Genomic DNA, 20,241 nt, shown 5'->3' with positions numbered 1-20,241 from the left:
TGTATGTGTGTGTCTGCAATTGTGTGTATGTGCATGTGTACATGTATGTCTGTGACTGGACGCGTGTGTGTGCATGTGTGCACGTGTGTGTGTGTCTGTCAATGTGATTCAATGAGGGGCAGATGCAGGAGTACCACAGACAGGAGGGGGCCTGCAAGCTCACCTCAGTTGGCCCACCACTGCCAGGGAAGAAGTTGCCATCGTCATAGCGATGGAGCGAGATGTAGAGCACGCTGGAGTCGTTGTAGAACACATCCTGGGTACCGTTGCCATGGTGAACATCCTAAAGAGAGAGAGAAGTGGCGGGGGGGAGGCAGTGTTATCAGGCACATTCATTCTGAATTATTTAGGAGATTCCTGCAGATCAAAAAATACTAATTTGTAAATATAACACCTAGGGATGTTTATTGCCAAATGTTGTGAGTCTGGCTGAGTGAGTCTGTCGGAGTGAGTCTGTCTGAGTGAGTCTGTCTGAGTGAGTCTGTCTGAGTGAGTCTGTCGGAGTGAGTCTGTCGGAGTGAGTCTGTCGGAGTGAGTCTGTCGGAGTGAGTCTGTCGGAGTCTGCATGCGTGTTCATGGCTGTGCTCCTGGGCACTGTGAGACCCTGCTCCACTCACCCAGTCCACAATGAGGATCTTACTGACGCTAAGCTTCTGCTGCAGCTGTTTTGCTGCAATAGCCACAGAGTTAAAGAAACAGAAACCCCTGTGAAATGAGAGAAAGAGAGAGAGAGAGAGAGAGAGACAGAGAGCGAGAGGGAGGGAGGGTGATTTCACAAATGTTCTAAAACTGAAAAACAACAGTGATTAAAACACAGGGTTAGAAGGCAAGGCCGACCCAGAGCTATAAACCACATCTCTCCCATAGAGCTCCATCCGCATTAGCTATTATTAACCCTCCCCAGACAAGCACTGCTGATACTACAGGCTTAGCCGCCAGTGAGGTTGGCCTGCATGCTAACACGCACATCGCATATGCTAACATGCCAACACACTCATCGGATGCACTTGCCTGCTAACACACTCAGCACACACTCATATACTATCATCACATGCACTCAAGAGCTCACACACTCACCAACCATGCTCTCACACTCAGGCACGCCCATGCGCCAACATACTCAGCATATGCATACATGCTAGCACACTCATCACACACATTCACATGCCAACACACTCATCATATGAGCTCAAACATGCTCTCACACACACACACACACACTCACATTCACACACACACACACTCACTCACACATACACATTCACACACACACTCTCACACTCACACTCACACACACTCACATTCACACACACACTCACTCACACACACACATTCACACACACACTCTCACACTCACACTCACTCACACACACACTCTTACACACACTCTCACACACACACACTCACACACACACTTACATGGGGTTAGATGGGTCAGCATGGTGTCCAGGGGGTCTCACCACTGCAAAACCATTCTAAAGAGAGGAAAGAGAGGCACAGTTATCATTACACACCATCACGCACAATTGACACTGTAAGGTGTAAGATCACAAATATGTGATTAGAATATTTTTAAGTGAATGAATGAACATTTTAATGCTGATGCAACGATCACTACTGGTAAGTGAAAGCAACGGAGTTCGAGAACACTGACTGCAGATTCCAAAAAACCTTCAAAGGGTAAGTCAGCATTAGTAACCAAAACACACAATTACTGGCCATCACAGATAATTACCATCACCAACCATTTCAGGCCATTGCAGACTATTGTACTGCTACTGAAACACTTACGGGCATTCCCACAATGCCCCTCGGCATCAACAGTGCGACTACAGCAGACCCCTGCCCCGACCAGCCATGGGCCAGCCTGGAGTCAGAGCGCAGGTGGACATAGGGGTGCTGGTGTTGGGATTGGGGACACTGTTGCGGTAGGGTGTCAGGGTGTCAGGACAGGCGTTGGGGGACATAGGGGTGCTGGTGTTGCGTTAGGGTGTGAGGACGGACGTTGGGGGACATAGGGGTGCCGGTGTTGCGTTAGGGTGTGAGGACGGACGTTGGGGGACATAGGGGTGCTGGTGTTGCGTTAGGGTGTGAGGACGGACGTTGGGGGACATAGGGGTGCTGGTGTTGCGTTAGGGTGTGAGGACAGACGTTGGGGGACATAGGGGTGCTGGTGTTGCGTTAGAGTGTGAGGACGGACGTTGGGGGACATAGGGGTGCTGGCGTCAGGGTGTCGGGCGGTCACCTTCAGCTCTCTTTTGGCGACACGGAAGGCCAGCTCTGTCACGCTGCCCGCCGCCATTCGGGACGCGGTGGAGGTGTGCATCTCGTTCCAGATGGTGTCGTTATCCACCTACGGGAGGACAGCAAACAGCCACGCAGCCAATCAGAGACCAGAGTCAAACGTACAAACAAATACAAACAAATGGGTTTTCCCAATCCCAGATCCGCTAAGAATGAGCACGCATCCCAGCCGTGACATCATCAATCTCGCTCAGAATGTTTGGGCCTGAAGCCAGACCCCAATGTCTTTCTTTTCATCATCATCTGCTTTCATCATCGCTAGGGCGGTACTGATAGACTAAAGAACTTGGCTGATTGGCTGTCATATCAAAACCCAATAGACAGGACTGATGATGCTTTTTTGTGCCCATGGGCTGAAGTTTGGAGCTTCAATATGATTAAAGAAAAAGGACTTTAAAACGAGCCTAGAAACCGCATGACGGCAACGATCATTACTGCACTCAACAAAATATCCGGTAATTACTGGTATGATACATCACCCAACCCGACTTTTGACGTTAAGACCTTGCTATGTAGCCAGCTTTTAAATGTCATACATTGCAATTTATATTTAAAGACTAGATATGAAATGAGTAAACTATTATTTTTAACTGAAAAGGGTCTTGTCATGTGCTCAATAGTTGGGACTTGAGCACATGAAATAAGAATTAAGAAAACGTAATGCAATGTGGTACAGGTAGACCATATTATTAGCATTATTTGCTAAACAATATCATCATGTGTGATGACATCATAACATCAATTATTTGTTTGATTTTATTGAACCTATATCGTGTTCGACCTCTTTCTGAAGAAGCCACTGACTGAAACGGAACACTATCACATAAACACAAGTTGAATATGATTTAAGAATAGCACTATAGGCCAGAACAACACAAAAATAAACATTTTATTGCTGATTGCAATCTCTGGCTTTCCCTTCAATCTATGAAGCCATTCAGCTAATCCTATCTTCTTCCCAAACAGCAGTGCAGTCCTGGCAGGACTGTCTTTAAAACGAACGTGTCTGCCAAGACGCGAGAGCGGTTTACAGCTCAGCTACTCCTCCGGAGAGAGAAGGAGCGGTAAGGAACGTGTGGGATAAGAACAAATGGACAACATGCTACAGTACAGGCAGAGAGCAGAGCTGGACCAGAAATCACATCAAAACAGGAAGCCCAATGAAATCAAATCCACATTGAAGGGCAAAAAAGAAAAAAAAAGGAAACTCCAGCAACCCTGGACTGAATATAGATGGGTTTGGTGGGCTTCCCATGCAATTCTGTCCGTTTCTTTCTTTCTTTTGCATTGTTCTCTCCCTCCCTCTCGCTCCCTCTCCCCCCTCCCTCGCTCCGTCTCTCCCCTGCTCCATTTCTGGCGGTTTGGCACGGTGACGCGCTGATTTCAGAGGCATGCCTTTCATCCCCACCGCTGCCATGCTGTTCCAATCAGCCGCAGCACCAGAGGGGCCGGGGGCCGGAAACCACGGCGACCAGGGCGCTTATCACGCCGAGCGTCCTCACCCCTAGCCCCCCCACCCCAGACCCCCCCCCCCCCCCCCACTCTCTTACACCCCTTCATTCTCTCTCTCCCTCTCCCCGCTCCCCACTTCTGTTTCCACCATTCACCCACTCTCAATCCATCCCCATCAAAGGAAATCAAACTCTACTTCTCCTGCACTCTTTCTTCCTCTTCCTCTCTCTGCCCCCCTTCTCCCTATTCACATCTTACAATGCAACTAGTCTCAAATAGTATATGCCTTCACTTCTAAACCAATTCACAGACTTCAGTTTCTGTGATTCAAGACCTGTTCACACTGTGCAGACTTTAAGAAAGAAAGCGTGAGATATGTCACAAAACAAATGCATCGCTCAGGTACAGTACGATGGTGAAGGCTGCAGATAAAGGTGTGGGATGCCGAAATCGCATGTGTTGTTTACCGGACATTCGGATAATTGTTTATTACTAAAATCTGCGGTTGCTTTATGTTGTAAATATATTGATATGTTTGCGAACTCCATTAAATTAGTCCATTTTAATGTCCAGAAGTTATCAAACCACGGTTTAGGAGGGGGCACACATTTAGAAAAGAAGAGAAGATGGCTGTGTTTTAAGATGAGGTTGCTGAAATAGAGCCTCATCGGAGGGGTTTGTGGTCTAAAGTAAAAACATGCACTTCTCATACCTCCAAAGCAGCTTGTACAGTGGTATAATATTTACATTAATTTTGGAAGAATAAACTGGTTATATACGTTCATTGGTACAACATGAGAGGCATGAGAGAGCTAAACAGGCTGCTCTTGGGTTATCTGAAGTTATTTTACATGAAAATACAGCACAATGAATGCCCTAAAATACCCCATTGTAAAGCAGGCAGGTCATTAGAAAGCTCTGTAGATATGTACAAAACCTGGGCAAATCACAAATGTACTAAAACTGAAATGATGCCAAACAATCCCAGAAAACAAGGTATCTCTTTAAGCTCCACTCAATTCATTATAAAACATGAATATTGCCGTGAAATCCATATTGAGAACTTTTACGCTGTGCTCGGTGTACTATATCACATTAAAATGGCAGTAAAATCCAGATAAAGACCTGTTAAGCTCTGCTCAGTGTGTTATAACACAGTAATATAGCAGAAAACATGAGACTGAGAATCTTTAAGCTCTGTTCTGTGTGTTATAACATAGTAATAAAGCAGCAAAAATACACTGGATTACACTGGAGTATGTCCATGCAGTGTGTTAGAAAATGGTAAAACTGCAATAAGATGCCAAGATGCCCTTTGAAGAGGTGCGCCAGCAGAGTGTGTGACAGGTGTGTGTGCGTGATTAGCCTTAGACTGTAATGGCACTTATGTATAGATATCGTTACTTGTATAGGTATTGTTGTTTTTATTGGCGGGTGTATTGTTGTATTCTAGCTGCCAACTGTGGTATGCTAGTTTGAAAGTTGATTGTACTCTTCAAGGGTTCTGAATTTCTGTATGTTTACACTAGGACTCGGAACTGTACTGTCCTCTCAGGTCCACTTTTGCACTTGTTCTTGTGTTTGATTTGCACTTTGTTCTAAATGCCACGTAATGTAATGTAATGTAATGTAATGTGTGTGTATGTGTGTGTGTGAGTGTGTGTGCGTGTGTGTGTTCAGTCCTCACTCACCCCGCAACCCCCACACGGAAGCATCACAAACATCCTCTGAGAAAGGATTCCTGGAGAGAAAGGGTGAGAGAGAGGGACAGAGGGAGAGAGATGAAGACGGGTCAGAAATTACGCAGATATACACAGTACATACTATAAACTGTAACACCTTTAAACATTTGTTTGACCTGTGGGACAATTATAGTTGATTCTGGAATACTGTGTGTGTGTGAGAGAGTGTGAATGTGTGAAAGAGAATGTGTGTGTGTGTGTGCGTGTGAGAGAGAGGTGTGTGAGAGAGAAAGGTGTGTGTGTGTGTGTGTGCGTGAGAGAGAGCTGTGTGTGTGTGTGCGTGTGTTAGAGAGTGTGTGCGTGAGAGAGAGAGGAGTGTGTGTGAGAGAGAGAGGTGTGTGTGCGTGAGAGAGAGCTGTGTGTGTGTGTGTTAGAGAGTGTGTACGTGAGAGAGAGAGGTGTGTGTGTGTGAGAGAGAGAGAGAGGTGTGTGTGTGCGTGAGAGAGAGCTGTGTGTGTGTGTGTGTTAGAGAGAGCTGTGTGTGTGTGTGTGTGTGTGTGAGAGAGAGGTGTGTGTGTGTGTGTGCATGAGAGAGAGCTGTGTGTGTGTGCGTGTGTTAGAGTGTGTGTGTGAGAGAGAGAGAGGAGTGTGTGAGAGAGAGAGAGCTGTGTGTGTGTGCGTGCGTGTGTGTGTGAGAGAGAGAGGTGTGTGTGTGTGTGTGTGTGCGTGAGAGAGAGCTGTGTGTGTTAGCGTGTGAGTGTGCATGAGAGAGAGCTGTGTGTGTGTGTGTGCATGTGTTAGAGAGTGTGTGTGTGAGAGAGAGAGAGGAGTGTGTGTGAGAGAGAGAGAGCTGTGTGTGTGTGTGCGTGTGTGCGTGAGAGAGAGAGGTGTGTGAAAGAGAGAGAGCTGTGTACCGGCCAGCTTGCGGTTGTCCAGTTTGAGGCGGTTGAGGGGGTTGGTGCCGTACAGCAGGACGTGGCGCTCAGTGTGCACTGACTGCAGCTCCTCCAGAGAGGCCTTCCTCCCCCCGATTCTCTGAGGAGACGCAGGAGACCCACACTTACAACCCTGCACTCACAGCTACAACGCCACTACACTCATACAACTCAGCCACTACACTATGACACTTCACACGCATGATAGACGATTCCATACAAAACTGAAAGGGTTCCCCTATGGTATCACGCCAAATCAAGTTGTATGAGAGAGTATACTCTCTACATGGAGTAGAGCATTATGGGTATTGTGGTAAGGGGGCGCAGGGGCATGTGGGCCAGGCCAGCAGGGGGCTTTACCTCACACTGGCTCTTCAGGCCTGTCTCCTGCAGTCGGGACCAGATGCTCTGGATTCTCCCAGCATGCTCCGGGTGGCTGCTGTTGTCTCCGCAGGTGCACTGGTGCCTCAGCATTTGGGAGTCGTAAACCAAGCCTTCGCACAGACAGACAGACAAAAATCTGTACATCATGCATCATAACTCCCAGCCCTCGCGATTCCGAGCCCTCTCCACTGGGAACAGTACCCAGCCTCCATGCGCACAGACTGGCACAATCCCACAAGCGTTCTCTAGATCCATGAACAGGAATACACCTAGAGTGCCTGAGCAGTCACCTTCATTAATTCAGCCCAGTAAACATTCCTAAGAACCAAGCCAAACATCCCGTGCCCACTTGAGCAGATACACTTCCTGTACTCTATCCCTTATTGTGAAATGTAGGCCAACATATTTTCAGATTGAATGCATATGTTTTCAGCACATGTTAAATAACTGCATGTCAAGATTAATCAATGATATACGATAAATCTTTTCTTTTTTAGCTTTGATATGTCTCTCAACCCACCAGTGCATCCCAGCTTGTGTTATGGAAACGCCTGTGCTATGGGAATGTCTGTGCCTTCAGAACACCTGTTCTATAGGAACGTTTGAGCAGTGGGAACGCTGTGCTATGGGAATGTCTGTGCTATGGGAACGCTGTGCTATGGGAATGTCAGAGCTATGGGAATGTCTGTGCTATGGGAATGCTGTGCTATGGGAATGTCAGGCTATGGGACTGTCTGTGCTATGGGACTGTCTGTGCTATGGGAACGCTGTGCTATGGGAATGTCTGTGCTATGGGAATATCTGTGCTATGGGAACGCTGTGCTATGGGAATGTTGGAGCTATGGGAACGCTGTGCTATGGGAATGTTGGAGCTATGGGAACTGTGCTAAGTATGCTCAGCTAAGCAATGGGAGCAGGACTCCTCAGGGCTCTTACCCGTGGTGAAGCGGGGCTTGCTGGGGGTCTCTGTGGGGGGCATGGGGAGGGTCTTGTCTGGCAGCAGTTGGGAGGTGGAGGCCGGGGAGGACTGGGCTCGGGAGAGGGGTCGGTGGGCCGGGCCAAGCGCCATGGGAACTGCCAGAGTCTCCATTTGGACTGTCTGACGACGCAGCTGGTGCAACTGCTGTTGTTTCTCCCATAACAATGACTGTAGAAAGGGAGAGAGAGAGGGTGGGAGGGAGAGAGAGTGTGGGAGAGGGTCACAGAGAGAGAGAGGATAGGAGAGGGACCGAGAGAGATATGGAGGGAGAGGGACAGAGGGTGGGAGAGATTTAGGGGGAAGAGAAGGAGAAAAGGTGGGGGAGAGAGGCAAAGACCGGTCAGGAATAATGCAGTCGATGATTGTGAGCTTGTGTCTTTTTCTGCATGTGCGATACAAAGTCACCCCCTGGTGGACATGTAGTGGAACAAATAAAACCTAGCCGCACTGTGCTTCACAGTGGTACAGTAGATCTCATTTTGCCTCACAAAAACTTCCAATGAATCAGTCAGTAAAAAGGTACAATATTATGTTCGCTCTTATTTGTGTAGCCTTTCCTTATACAACATTTTAATTTTGTATGTTAGAATGTGAGTGTCTGTGCTGTGTTTAGCAGACTTTGTAGGGCTGGTGACTGCTTTGTTGTTCTAGTGGCAGCAGAGTTCTTTTCACAGAAGCTGAATGATGTTTCTAATTGGGTCACAGGCGAATGAGCCTCACTATTTCTCATGGATGCGGTTTTGTGACTGGTCAGCAGTCCATACCACAGGTGTGTGTGATTAAAGACAAATGAGAATTTGTGTTTGATTTCCTACAAAGGCCAGTTTATAGTCCAGCGACAGTGTGTTGCTTGATGGAAATCGCTGAACGTTCATGAACGTTCTATTGTCTCCCGAAGTAGACTGTGGTCATTGTCCTTGGAAAAAAGTATAAACCAAACAAACAACGCTGGATGCAGCAATGCTCTGTCGCTGAACTATTAACTGGCCTTAAGTCACAAGCCTCTTCAACTGTGGAAACTGATAACAGGACCTGAAACATTTGCTTATTCTCTTATCATTGCAAACATTTTTGGGCACGTCTTAGAAATAATGATATAATAGTGGCACTTTCTCCGGTGAAGGTTTTTAGCGGTGAGTTTCCTGTGAGTGTCACACCTGGTTGTGTATGAGAGTCTGCTGCAGGTTGATCTGCTCTCCCTGACCGTCTCCCGGGGAGACAGGCTCCGCCTCCCGCAGCGACTCCGCCCGCGGCCTGCCCTGATGGACGTCTCCGGGGGCCGGCCCCGCCTCCTCTGAGTCCATGTCCTCCGAGGGAATCTGTTTGAGCCGCGGCTTCTCGCTCGACTTGGACATCAGCTGCAGAGAGAAGGACAGCCCAGTACAGCGTTATCGCTCCTACACAAACACCTTTGTGCTCACGGTTGAGGCAGAACACCGCATTAACGCCTTCTGCAAAATACAAACCAAGTGATCGGATGACCAGTGTACCAGGAATAGGGCAGCGTGGTGTAGAGCGTGAAGACGGACTTATACTCTTCGCACAACCCTTGCGACAAGTGTCACATGACGAAAATGACGGACTTTCAACTGAATAAAGGGTAGAACAACACTCTGTAGTGTCACACACCTGTAGAATTTTATTACGTCACAGACACAGCCCTACTTTGTCGCACAGCGTTGACTGGACAGCCAGATGGAACTCACATTCATTGTCATGGATAGGCAACCACGCTCTGCCTGCTGTTTGGCATCTTGTTAACATGTGACACTTGTTTTAAGAGTTGTGTGACGTGTATAAATCAGGCTTAAGTCAATGCTGAGAGGAAGACTGTGACTGAGGGATGTCATCTAGGCGGCCATCTTGTCCATATTTTTACCTTGCCCAAGTGGGTCTGCTGTTTGAGCCGCTCCAGGTGCTGGCTGTTCTGGTGCTGCTGGAGCAGGTGGGGGTGCAGGGCTCTGGGACTCTGGGGGAGAGGTTCTGAGCGGGTTCTGCTCAGAGGTTTGTGGCCCAGTGTAGTCAGGCATTCTAGATGGGGAGCAAACTGCAGGGGCACAGAACCCAGCCCTGGAACTGAGGGAGAGAGTGAGGGAGGGAGAGAGAGGGAGATAAAAAGAGAATTAAAGGGTTTCAGCAGAACAGAAAACTTTCATCTACTGGAGCAATACTGTAAGAACTGGGCCTTTGTTGTTAAAAGACAGATTTAATTGACCTTCTACAAAAGCTCAGAACAGCAATAAGTACTTGAGCGACTGAGCAAAGTTATGGGCACCAGGGGGCAGCATTGTCACACCAGTACGGGTGCCTTCCAGCCTGCACTCTACAGACCCACAGGTTCCTCTGCATGCAGCAGGCCTGCTCTTTACTCTACTGCAAACAACCCTGGAGGCTTCACACATTAACCAGGTTCTGCAATGCACAAGATAACAACTATCAAGCAGCAAAACTAAAGGTGAAGTGAAGAGGGTTCTATTAAGAAAAACAGAATCACGTCAGAGGAAGATAAGAAATAACTCACAAGAAAACAAACAGAAAACAATAATAATCACTGCCTCCTCATGCCCTACTAGGCATGATAGCCAGCCACCAGTTCTTATTTACAATGATAGGTACCGTACAGGCAGACATTAACCTCTCTGCATCTCCCCTTAAATGTCCTGAAGCTGCCTCATATAGGCATACACTCCAGCCTGGAGTCTCTACTTTGGTCTGCATTGCATGCACACTTACAATGGGACAACATCCACACTTCTGCTTGTGATAAAAATCACAGAACTGTAATGTACCATTGCATCTAAACAATGGCGAGCATTTTTAGATTTATGCATTTGCACAACCCTTTCTCCTCCTTCATATAAACAAATGTATTTTGCCAACTAGTGACTAATGTCTGGTTTTACGACCATTAATGAAATCCCATTTGTTGCACAGTTCTACATTATGTGCCTTGGTTCATTATAAAGCTGTAGTCATGTCCTTTTCAGAAATTCCACTACCTTGTGTCAGTGCCAGTGCAACTCTGATGAAGGACAGAAATGTGCTGTTGGAGTGCAGTGTGTTGGAGGAGTGTTTGAGCTGTCCTGTGTAGGGGCCATGTGGTGTGCAGTGTGTTGGGGTGCAGTTTTGGTGTGTGGTGTGTTGGCTGGAGGGTGGTGGGGGCAGTTTTGGTGTGTAGTGTGTTGGGTGCAGTGTGTTAGGTGGGGAGTTTTGGTGTGTAGTGTGTTGGGTGGGGAGTTTTGGTGTGTAGTGTATTGGGTGCAGTGTGTTGGGTGGGGAGTTTTGGTGTGTAGTGTGTTGGGTGCAGTGTGTTGGGTGGGGAGTTTTGGTGTGTAGTGTGTTGGGTGCAGGGTGTTGGGGTGCAGTGTTGCAGAAGCCTCACCAGCCATCATTGGGGAGTGCACCAGGCCGGAGGGCTCCAGGATGAGCACAGGCTGAAGGTGAGGAGGCAGGGAGCTGCTGGCCTCTTCCAGCCCGAGGGGCAGGTACACCTGAGGAGTCCCGGCCAGAACCCGGCCCACCTTCATAGAGCCCAGATCAGCATTGCTCTGCAGAGAGACAAAGTGTGTTCATTCATCCACACAGAGACAGAGCGCTTTCATTCATTCATACAGAGACAGAGCAATTTTACTCATTAATGAGACACAATGTAGGGTTAGTTTCCCTCACTCATACAGAAAGACAGTGGTTTTGAGAAGGAAAAAAACTGCATGCTAACACTAGGGGGCAGTGCACAGACTATAATGCAAATTAACAGTACTGTATGCAAAATATTCATCTTGGAGAAAGCAAATTATATTTAACCATTCAATAAAATATCAAATGACAGTTTTGAAACTATATACAGACATGGGCCAAATATCTGAAATGTTCCAATACTTTAAATGAAACCTATCGACAGTTACCAATTTTGAAATAACATTTCTCACCAAAACAAACAGTCATATTAAAGTCTATAATAAAGTCTGTAAAAATAAGTGATTACTATTTTTTAACCCTACCAGGCCTGTGTCATATGGCACTCAAGCGTAAATACCGTAAAATCCCCCCATATAGCACTCATGACTTTATACCTTCTCAACCAATCAAAATGGCTGCTAGTATATCGTTTCAAACCTAGGGATTAAAACCCTACTAAACTTTCACAATTTTCTCAACCAAAGCCAAACCCCCTTGGGATTAGGGTGGAGCCACTCACATTGGGCTTGGCATTGAATGGATTAATGAAAGGTAAAGTATTTGAATGAGAAGAGGGGAACTGGGCTTTCAGCGCTGTCTGACCTTGGCATTAGCAGGCAGCCCCAGGGTGATGGTGGGCATGGTGGAGGCGGTTTGCACAGTGAAATGGGCCAGGGTGCCATCCTGCAGCAGCAACCTCTGAGCCTGCCAACAAATACACATGCCAAACAACACACTATCAGATATAAAATACACACATGGACCCAACACAACGTTCAGGTCTAAACTACACATGCCAAACACACTGTTCAGGTCTAAAATACACACAACAAACACACCGTTCAGGTCTAAAATACACACGCCAAACAACACACTATCAGATCTAAAATACACACACCAAACACACCGCTCAGGTCTAAAATACACACGCCAAACAACACACTATCTGATGCAAAATACACACATGTTCAGGTCTAAACTACACATGCCAAACAACACACTATCAGATATAAAATACACACAGGCACCCAACACAACGTTCAGGTCGAAACTACACACGCCAAACAACACACTATCAGATATAACATACACACATGCACCCAACACAACGTTCAGGTCTAAACTACACATGCCAAACACACCGTTCAGGTCTAAAATACACACGCCAAATACACCTTTCAGATCTAAAATACACATGACAAACACACCATCAGATCCAAAATACACACGCCAAAGACACTATCAGATCAAAAAGACAGACACCAAATGGTTCAAGGGTTATTCAGGTCCCAGCTCTGACGGGACTACTCCAGTCATTCAGCTCTGCCACGCACGTGCCCATCACAGCTTCCAGAGCCATAACACACTCAGCTCAGCTTTCAGATGGAACCCACAATTCAGACCCCAGGCACACAACACAAATACACCTCAGCTGCCCAAAATTCGACTTCAGCCCCCGAAACACATCGCGTGAGAATACAGCATTTACTGGGGTTCCACGCATTGGTCAGCTACCCTGGGGACAACCTGTGTTATGGCAGTAAATACAGGCACTGTTCTCCAGAGACAAACATTTCTCTTTCCTCCTTTTTCCCTTGTTCTCCTGGACCCATCTCTGTGTGTGGCTTGTTTATGAATGCATGGGGGGAAAAAGACTTGCGGAAAAGAAAAGGGTTTAATCGTGGAGGAGGCGGGGGAGAGATTTGGTGTCATGGCTACGGCCTGCGGCCGCTAGGCTGCCCTTCTCCGGTGACGCTGTTTAAAACATTCGATTTGGCTTCGCCCACAGTGTGGGGCTTAGCAGAGTGCACGGAACACGGAGTTTAGTGAAAAGGTTTCCACTCTGCCCCACAGGACTGAACGTCTGACCGGCGGGGTGGGGTGGGGAGGGGTGGGGTATTACTGAACGTCTGACCAGCGAGGTGGAGTGTTACTGAACAGAACAACACAAGATGCGGTTCGCTGAGCAGGCTGAGTGCATGCCCCACTGCTCGCCACTGTTCCAGAGAGACTTACTCAACGCCTAAGAGTACATGAAGGTGTACTAGCCTGCACACGAGTGAACGCATGCGTTATCTGGTACACCTTCATGTAATTTTAGGCATTGTGCAAGTCTCTCTGGAACACTGCTGGCTAAGCTGCATACAAAAACGTGTAGAGAAAGAACAGAGATGATACAGACATTCAGGAGCCATTACATAAACCCACAAAGAAACATTAGGTGCCACTGCAGTCGGAAGAGGGGGACCTGAGAATATTGCGCTTTAAGTACCCTGCTGTAAACTCCAGATATGCCCGCTTGATCAGCTTGAAAACTGAGCTGGTCAAGTTGGTCATAATGCTGGTCTACCTGGGTATGAGCTTGTCAACCAGCAAGTGCTGGTATTGTGTCTGAGCCGTTTCAACACATAGCTTGAGCTGGTCGAACCATGTCAAGCTGGAAAGTGGTCTGAACAAGTCAACCAGCTACCAGCTAAAACGTAGTTTGAGTCAGTGAACTTCAGAATAATGTTGAACAGAATGTTAAATGCAGCTAAGCAGGAGTATTAATCCCGGCGTAAGCGCTGAGGGCAGTGTCAGTTGAGCCACGAGGAACTGTGAACAGGTGAGAGTCCTGCTGTCTGGAGCTCATTCCGCTCCAGGGTTGGGACTGAGGATGCGGGGCACTCACCTCGTGGGACAGTCCTGCCGCAGGGAGCACACCATTATCCAGGCTGTCGTTTGGGGAGCTGCAGCCAGACACTGGGGTGCTGCTGCTGCTGGGAGAGGAGTCTGAGGGGGGGGGGAGCAGGGTCACACATCAAACTACCACAGAGGCAGGGCAACATTACACTATCACAGAGACCGACAACAACGCAGAACCACAAGACGATGATTGGCATGATTATAACCCAATACATTACAACTGGAGCATCACACAATATATGCCGGGTAGTGCTTAGGCAAGTGGAGCTGTATCCAGAAAGTAAAGTAAGTAAAGCACGTAGATACCCAGAGTGTCGGGGACTCGGTGCTTGACGGCGGGCGGCGCGCTCTCCTTACGGGTCAGCGGACTCTTCCGGGTGTTCAGGTGTTTCTTCAGCTTGTGCTTCACCTTCAGGTTGGGCTCCGATGCTGCGGAACAAAGGAGCGATTACACGGCACGCCCTCGCCGTCGGCCGGGCAACGGTAAAGAAGTGGAGTGTTGCATAACCTCCTCACCGGGCGTGCAGCCTTAAGCGGGAGGAACAGTACTACCGATTTTGGGATTGTGCTCGGAATCTTAAGGTCCATACTAGGGACCTTTGGAACAGTGCAAGGAATTTTGGGATTATGCTAGGTGCGTGGTGTCCATACTAGAGACCTCGGCTAACGGGCCACACGCCCACTGCAACCTGGGAGGGGATCTAAAGGCTGAGCCAGCACCCCAAAGGACACAGAGCAGGGCGGGGGCAAGGCGGGATGGAGCGGGGTGGCTCATAGCCGCAGAGAAAGAACACCCAGAAGTACTCCCCCAACATTGACCTGTGTGAGACAGAGCACAGCCAGAAGTACTGCCCCAACATTGACCTGTGTGAGACAGAGCACAGCCAGAAGTACTGCCCCAACATTGACCTGTGCGAGACAGAGCACAGCCAGAAGTACTGCCCCAACATTGACCTGCGTGAGACAGAGCACACCCAGAAGTACTGCCCCAACATTGACCTGTGTGAGACAGAGCACAGCCAGAAGTTCTGCCCCAACATTGACCTGTGTGAGACAGAGCATGCCCAGAAGTATAGCCCCAGCATTTATACTGTAGGTATGAATATGTGCAGGTTTGTATATGTACAGGTATGGATATGTACAGGTACGGTATACAGTATGTACAGGTTTATACACACTGCATATGTACAGGTATGGATATGTACAGGTAGGGTATACAGTATGTACAGGTTTATACACACTGCATATGTACAGGTAGGGTATACAGTATGTACAGGTTTATACACACTGCATATGTACAGGTAGAGTACATCTTGGCTCTGACGTGGGCCGTTTACCTGAAACTACTTCTTTTCCGTCTTTTCCGTGAGCCGCGAACCTGGCTGAAAGTGAGGCACAGGTGTTGTTCCATGTGCTGAGCAGAGGCATACGAAAGCCGTCCCAAACTCAAACATGATTACACGGCACGCCCTCGCCGTTGGCTGAGCAACGGTAAAGAAGAGGAGTGTTGCATAACCTCCTCACCGGGCATGCAGCCTTAAGCAGGAACGGCGAAGCGCCCACCTGAGGAAGGTGACTGCGCTTCTACGGTCTGCTGATTCATCTAAATCAACCGACAGAGCCTGGACATGGCCCAACTAGGGACCTGTGGAACAGTACTACGGATTTTGGGATTGTGCAAGGAACCTCAGGGTCCATATAGGTACCTTTGGAACAGTGCAAGGAATTTTGGGATTATGATAGAGGAAGCTTTAGGATTGTGCTTGGAATCTTAGTGTTCATACTAGAGACCTTTGGAACAGTGCTAGGAATTTTGGGATTATGATAGAAAGCTTTGTGATTGTGCTAGGAATCTTAGGGACCAGGACTAGGGACATTTGGAACAGGGCTAGGAATTTTGGGATCATGCTAGGAATCGTTGGGATTGTGATAGGAATCTCAGGGACCAGGCTAGGGATCTTTGGGATCGCACTGTGAAGCGGTGCCAGGGAGGGTGGGAGTGGAGCAGCTCACCTGCTCGCCGTAGTGGTGGGTCACCGTCGGGGGTGTCGCCCACAGGCTGTTGTCCGGGAGATGGCACCATTCCGGACTGAGGGGGTGCGCTAGGGTCTGGGGCCAGCTCCCTGTGAGGAGACCCAGCACAGACACGTTTAACAACACACGCGCACACACACACTCAACCACGAACACACACAACCACCCACACACACACACAAACACACACACTCACACACATGCGTGCAGAAACACACACTCACACACTCAACCAAGAACACAAACAACCACACATACATGTGCATGTGCACACACACACACACACACACACACACACACTCACACACTCAACCACAAACACACACCCACACCCACACACACAAGCACCCCCATTCAGACTACAAACATTATCACAACACACTCAAGCTTGCCACACACAGAGCCATAGCTTGCAAGAAACAATACACAGTCACAAAAAAGTCACCTGGATTTAATCAACATTTGCCCTTAACTTTGTTTTCTCCTTCATAAACACAATTTGGAGAGTTAATTTTGCTGAACTGCTGAACTGACCAAACTCTGTTTACGCAAGAAAAACAATACTGGGGTGTATTTGTTTCCAGGACTATGTCTATTATTGTCAGTTACTGTACTAGCCTACAGTGCTAATTTCCTCATTAGAGTAGAGTGGAAGCAGTGCAGTGACTGGAGAAAGACAGTGTTGGCCAGGGCCTAAACGATGCCATTCCCCCTCTCACCTGTATCCCACAGGTGGGCCGCTAAGTGGGTTGGAGCTGGTCCTCTCCAGGGCAGCCTGTTTCTGCTTTTTCAGAATTACTTCCTGGAGTTTCTGCTTCACTGCTGAACTGGCCACAGCACCTGCCAATCAACACAACGAGCCAATCAGAGATCTGGAGGCAGCCATCTCATCCCATTTCTATTTAGGTTCAGAACAGCCCATGTTTAAGGGAGTGGGTTGGCTGGCTAAGTACAAGAACATTTTTGACAGAGGGGAGGGGGTGACCCCAGCAGAGAGAGGAGCAGAGCGTTGACTCAAAGAGGTGAGCAGTGATATGCAGAGAGAGATTGAGAGAGAGAGAGAGCAAGAGAGAGAATGAGAACATGCTAGAGTAGGGAATTACAGTACAGTGATCTCTGGGAAGGTGTCTGATGGGGCCAAGAAAAACTCAGTGCTGGCGGCCCCCCAGACCTCGGCTCACGGGCCGCGCGCCCACTGCAACCTCTGGGAGGGGATCTAAAGGCCGGGCCGCCCCGGCCTGTCAGCACCCCAAAGGACACAGAGCAGGGCGGGGGCAAGGCAGGGTGGAGCAGGGCGGCTCACGGCCACGGAGAAAGAACACCCAGAATTAAAGCCCAGACCACGCCCAGAATTACTGCCCCAGCATTGACCTGCGTGATACAGACCACGCCCAGAATTACTGCCCCAGCATTGACCTGCGTGATACAGACCACGCCCAGAATTACTGCCCCAGCATTGACCTGCGTGATACAGACCACGCCCAGAAGTACAGCCCCAACATTGACCTGCATGAGACAGACCACACCCAGAAGTGCAGCCCCAACATTGATCTGCATGAGACAGACCACGCCCAGAAGTACAGCCCCAACATTGACCTGCGTGAGACAGACCACACCCAGAAGTACAGCCCTAACATTGACCTGCATGAGACAGACCACGCCCAGAAGTACAGCCCCAACATTGACCTGCATGAGACAGACCACACCCAGAAGTACAGCCCCAACATTGATCTGTGTCAGACAGACCACACCCAGAAGTACAGCCCCAACATTGACCTGCGTCAGACAGCCCACGCCCAGAAATAAAGCCCTGCCTTCATCTGCATGAGACAGAAGGTTTCGTAATGTACAGGGTCAATATTTGCATGATTGAGTTATTTGCCCAGCAAGCCTATTTTTAACCATCCGGTAACACACAATCTGCTGATTAACTGGCAAAGATGAAACTCAGCCAACACAAACCGCAAGCAGCTTCTACAGTTATTGTGGGAGAAAAAAAGAGCTAGCATTATTGCCGGGAAAAAAGAACACAGTAAATAATAATAATAATAATAACAATAATAAGATTATTTGATATCTGTGTGTCTCAAGTGAAATGGAACTTCCCGGATCCTCACTGCACTGGATATAAAATGGTGGCCAAAGTGCTGTCAAATGAGGACAAGTGTAAAAAAGCAGGCCTTACAGGTCAAACACTGATGGGTGTAATGTTTTCACATATCTTCCACCCGTCACTATCAGAACATAATTCCACAGATAAGAGATAAGAGCAGAAAAAGAAATGTGGAGGAAGAACGGAGATTCTTGACCAGGAACCGTTTCCCACCACTTCCCTGTTCTTCTTCTCCATTGTGAGTTTTTTTTTCACAGTACACCTCTGTGTATTTGCAGACTTCCTCGGAATAGCGATGTGATTAAGGCAAGCGGGCGATTCCCGGGAAATTCCCCTGTCCTCTGCCACAGCGTGAGATGATTCGTACTATAGCGGCTGCTGATGTGCCCAATGCTTTTGCGGTTTCCTTTTTTTAACCTAGAGCATTCTTTGGATGTTTGCTGTGAAACTGAGTATTTGGTGTCAAACCTAATTTGGCTTCTACAGGGACCTGAAAGCCTTTGTATCCAACAGAACGTCCCAAGATCCTTAAGATGGCTCTTTACTGTAGCTGCCCTGATCTTAGTGGGATTATGGACTAAAATTGTGCATGTGTTAGCCCTGTTCCTGAAACGTCCTGATGTCAGGTTACCTCAAGAACAGGACTATATGCACACAGCACTTTCACCGACAGGTAGGATGAAGCTGCTTAAAACAGAGATGGGGACGACGGATTAGTAATGCATTAAACACACACCCGCATTAAACGCACATGGACTGCGCATCGACCAAGACGGCGCCCCCCTCAGACATCTATTGACGTGTGCTTGTTTCTAGACTTCTGCGCATTCAATCAGACGCCAATAAACCTTGAGAAAGATTCCATGGCAAAGTGAAGTTAAAAAGAAGAGGTGGGAGTAGGAGTGGCTGTCTGTGTTCAGGGAGGAGGGGTCTCACTCTGTTTGCTCTTGTCCTTGTGCCAGAGCTGCTGCAGCTCCTGCTGTTTCTCCTGCTCCTGCTCGCGCCTCCTCTGCTCCATGTTGAACTGAAAGAGAGCGGACGCGCAGTCAGCGGCAGCAGAGGCATGATGGGAACTGCGCTGCCCGTTTCGGGGATGGGGGAGGTGGCGTACCCTGAAGTGCAGCTGCTGCTGGGAGAACTGGGAGCAGGGCTGGGGTGAGAAGGTACTGGGCAGCAGGAGGGGGTGGGGGTGGGGGAGGGGCGTGAGCATGGCCGTGTCTGAGCCCGGCCGAACCGCACGCTGGCCCACCCGCAGGTCCATGGGGACCGCCTCACCTGACACTGCGACTGCTGAGAGAGAGAGAGGGAGAGAGAGAGAGGGAGGGAGGGAGAGGGAGAGGGAGAGAGAGAGAGGGAGGGAGGGAGAGAGAGAGGGAGAGAGAGAGAGGGAGAGAGATGATTAAATGGTTGCAACAGAAGCTGTTGGATCAACTGGAGTAGGATTTTCAGAACTGGACCCTGAATAACCAGTTTTTAAATTATAACACTAAAAAAAAAAAAAAAGAAACACAGTAGACTTGTCCACGCATCATTGCCGTTTTGTTTTTTAACATTAATTGTTCTATTTGTATGCAGTTAACTACATCATCTTTCATGGGATGCACTTAAACTGTGCTATGCCATTACAGCACTGCTTATTCAGCAAAGGCATAATTACATATCACTCTGAATTAAGAGAACAAAAAGAGCTGTTTACATTCAGGCCCACCTCCATCCGTTATTCGGAAAGTTCCAGGAAAAAAGAAAAGGAAACTAAACAGCGGCTGTGTTGATACGCAAACACCAAACTTATTAAAGCTAAGGCATAGAGAAGAGGAGAAAGAGAGGGAGGATGGGACACAAACAGCAGGAGAGAGAGAACACAGGCACCCTCCATCTGTGGCCTACTAAATGAGAAAACTAATCCCACACAGCCATTAGAGTCAAAGCTGGACGGACGGACAATATCCCTCCCCCCACCACCAACCGTCCATTCCCCCCTCCCTCTTTCTCCTT

General features: G+C 48.3%; 1 protein-coding gene across 7 annotated transcripts in view; it reads right to left on the bottom strand.

The window, feature by feature from the left end:
* The window catches only part of hdac7a (histone deacetylase 7a), a 73,318-nt gene that overhangs the window by 10,464 nt on the left and 42,613 nt on the right, over positions 1-20,241 (bottom strand). For 2 of the 7 annotated variants that reach the window (XM_061257871.1, XM_061257877.1), the window contains exons 3-21: positions 19,358-19,536; positions 19,183-19,270; positions 16,853-16,973; positions 16,113-16,222; positions 15,437-15,481; positions 14,406-14,528; positions 14,086-14,186; positions 12,018-12,119; positions 11,119-11,284; positions 9,616-9,812; positions 8,894-9,094; positions 7,694-7,904; positions 6,734-6,867; positions 6,353-6,473; positions 5,448-5,497; positions 2,246-2,353; positions 1,420-1,475; positions 618-705; positions 164-283 (exon numbers count right to left, since the gene is read on the bottom strand). In XM_061257871.1, coding sequence (XP_061113855.1) covers positions 164-283; positions 618-705; positions 1,420-1,475; positions 2,246-2,353; positions 5,448-5,497; positions 6,353-6,473; positions 6,734-6,867; positions 7,694-7,904; positions 8,894-9,094; positions 9,616-9,812; positions 11,119-11,284; positions 12,018-12,119; positions 14,086-14,186; positions 14,406-14,528; positions 15,437-15,481; positions 16,113-16,222; positions 16,853-16,973; positions 19,183-19,270; positions 19,358-19,536 — 2,321 coding nt within the window. The remainder of the gene's footprint in view (positions 1-163; positions 284-617; positions 706-1,419; positions 1,476-2,245; positions 2,354-5,447; positions 5,498-6,352; positions 6,474-6,733; positions 6,868-7,693; positions 7,905-8,893; positions 9,095-9,615; positions 9,813-11,118; positions 11,285-12,017; positions 12,120-14,085; positions 14,187-14,405; positions 14,529-15,436; positions 15,482-16,112; positions 16,223-16,852; positions 16,974-19,182; positions 19,271-19,357; positions 19,537-20,241) is intronic. The other 5 variants (XM_061257872.1, XM_061257878.1, XM_061257875.1 and 2 more) reach the window with 4 other exon arrangements.

Source organism: Conger conger, chromosome 10 (genome assembly GCF_963514075.1).
Source record: "Conger conger chromosome 10, fConCon1.1, whole genome shotgun sequence".
Taxonomy (NCBI): Eukaryota; Metazoa; Chordata; class Actinopteri; order Anguilliformes; family Congridae; genus Conger; species Conger conger.
The sequence above is the reverse complement of the archived record's forward strand: the minus strand, read 5'-3'. Positions and strand labels throughout refer to the sequence as shown.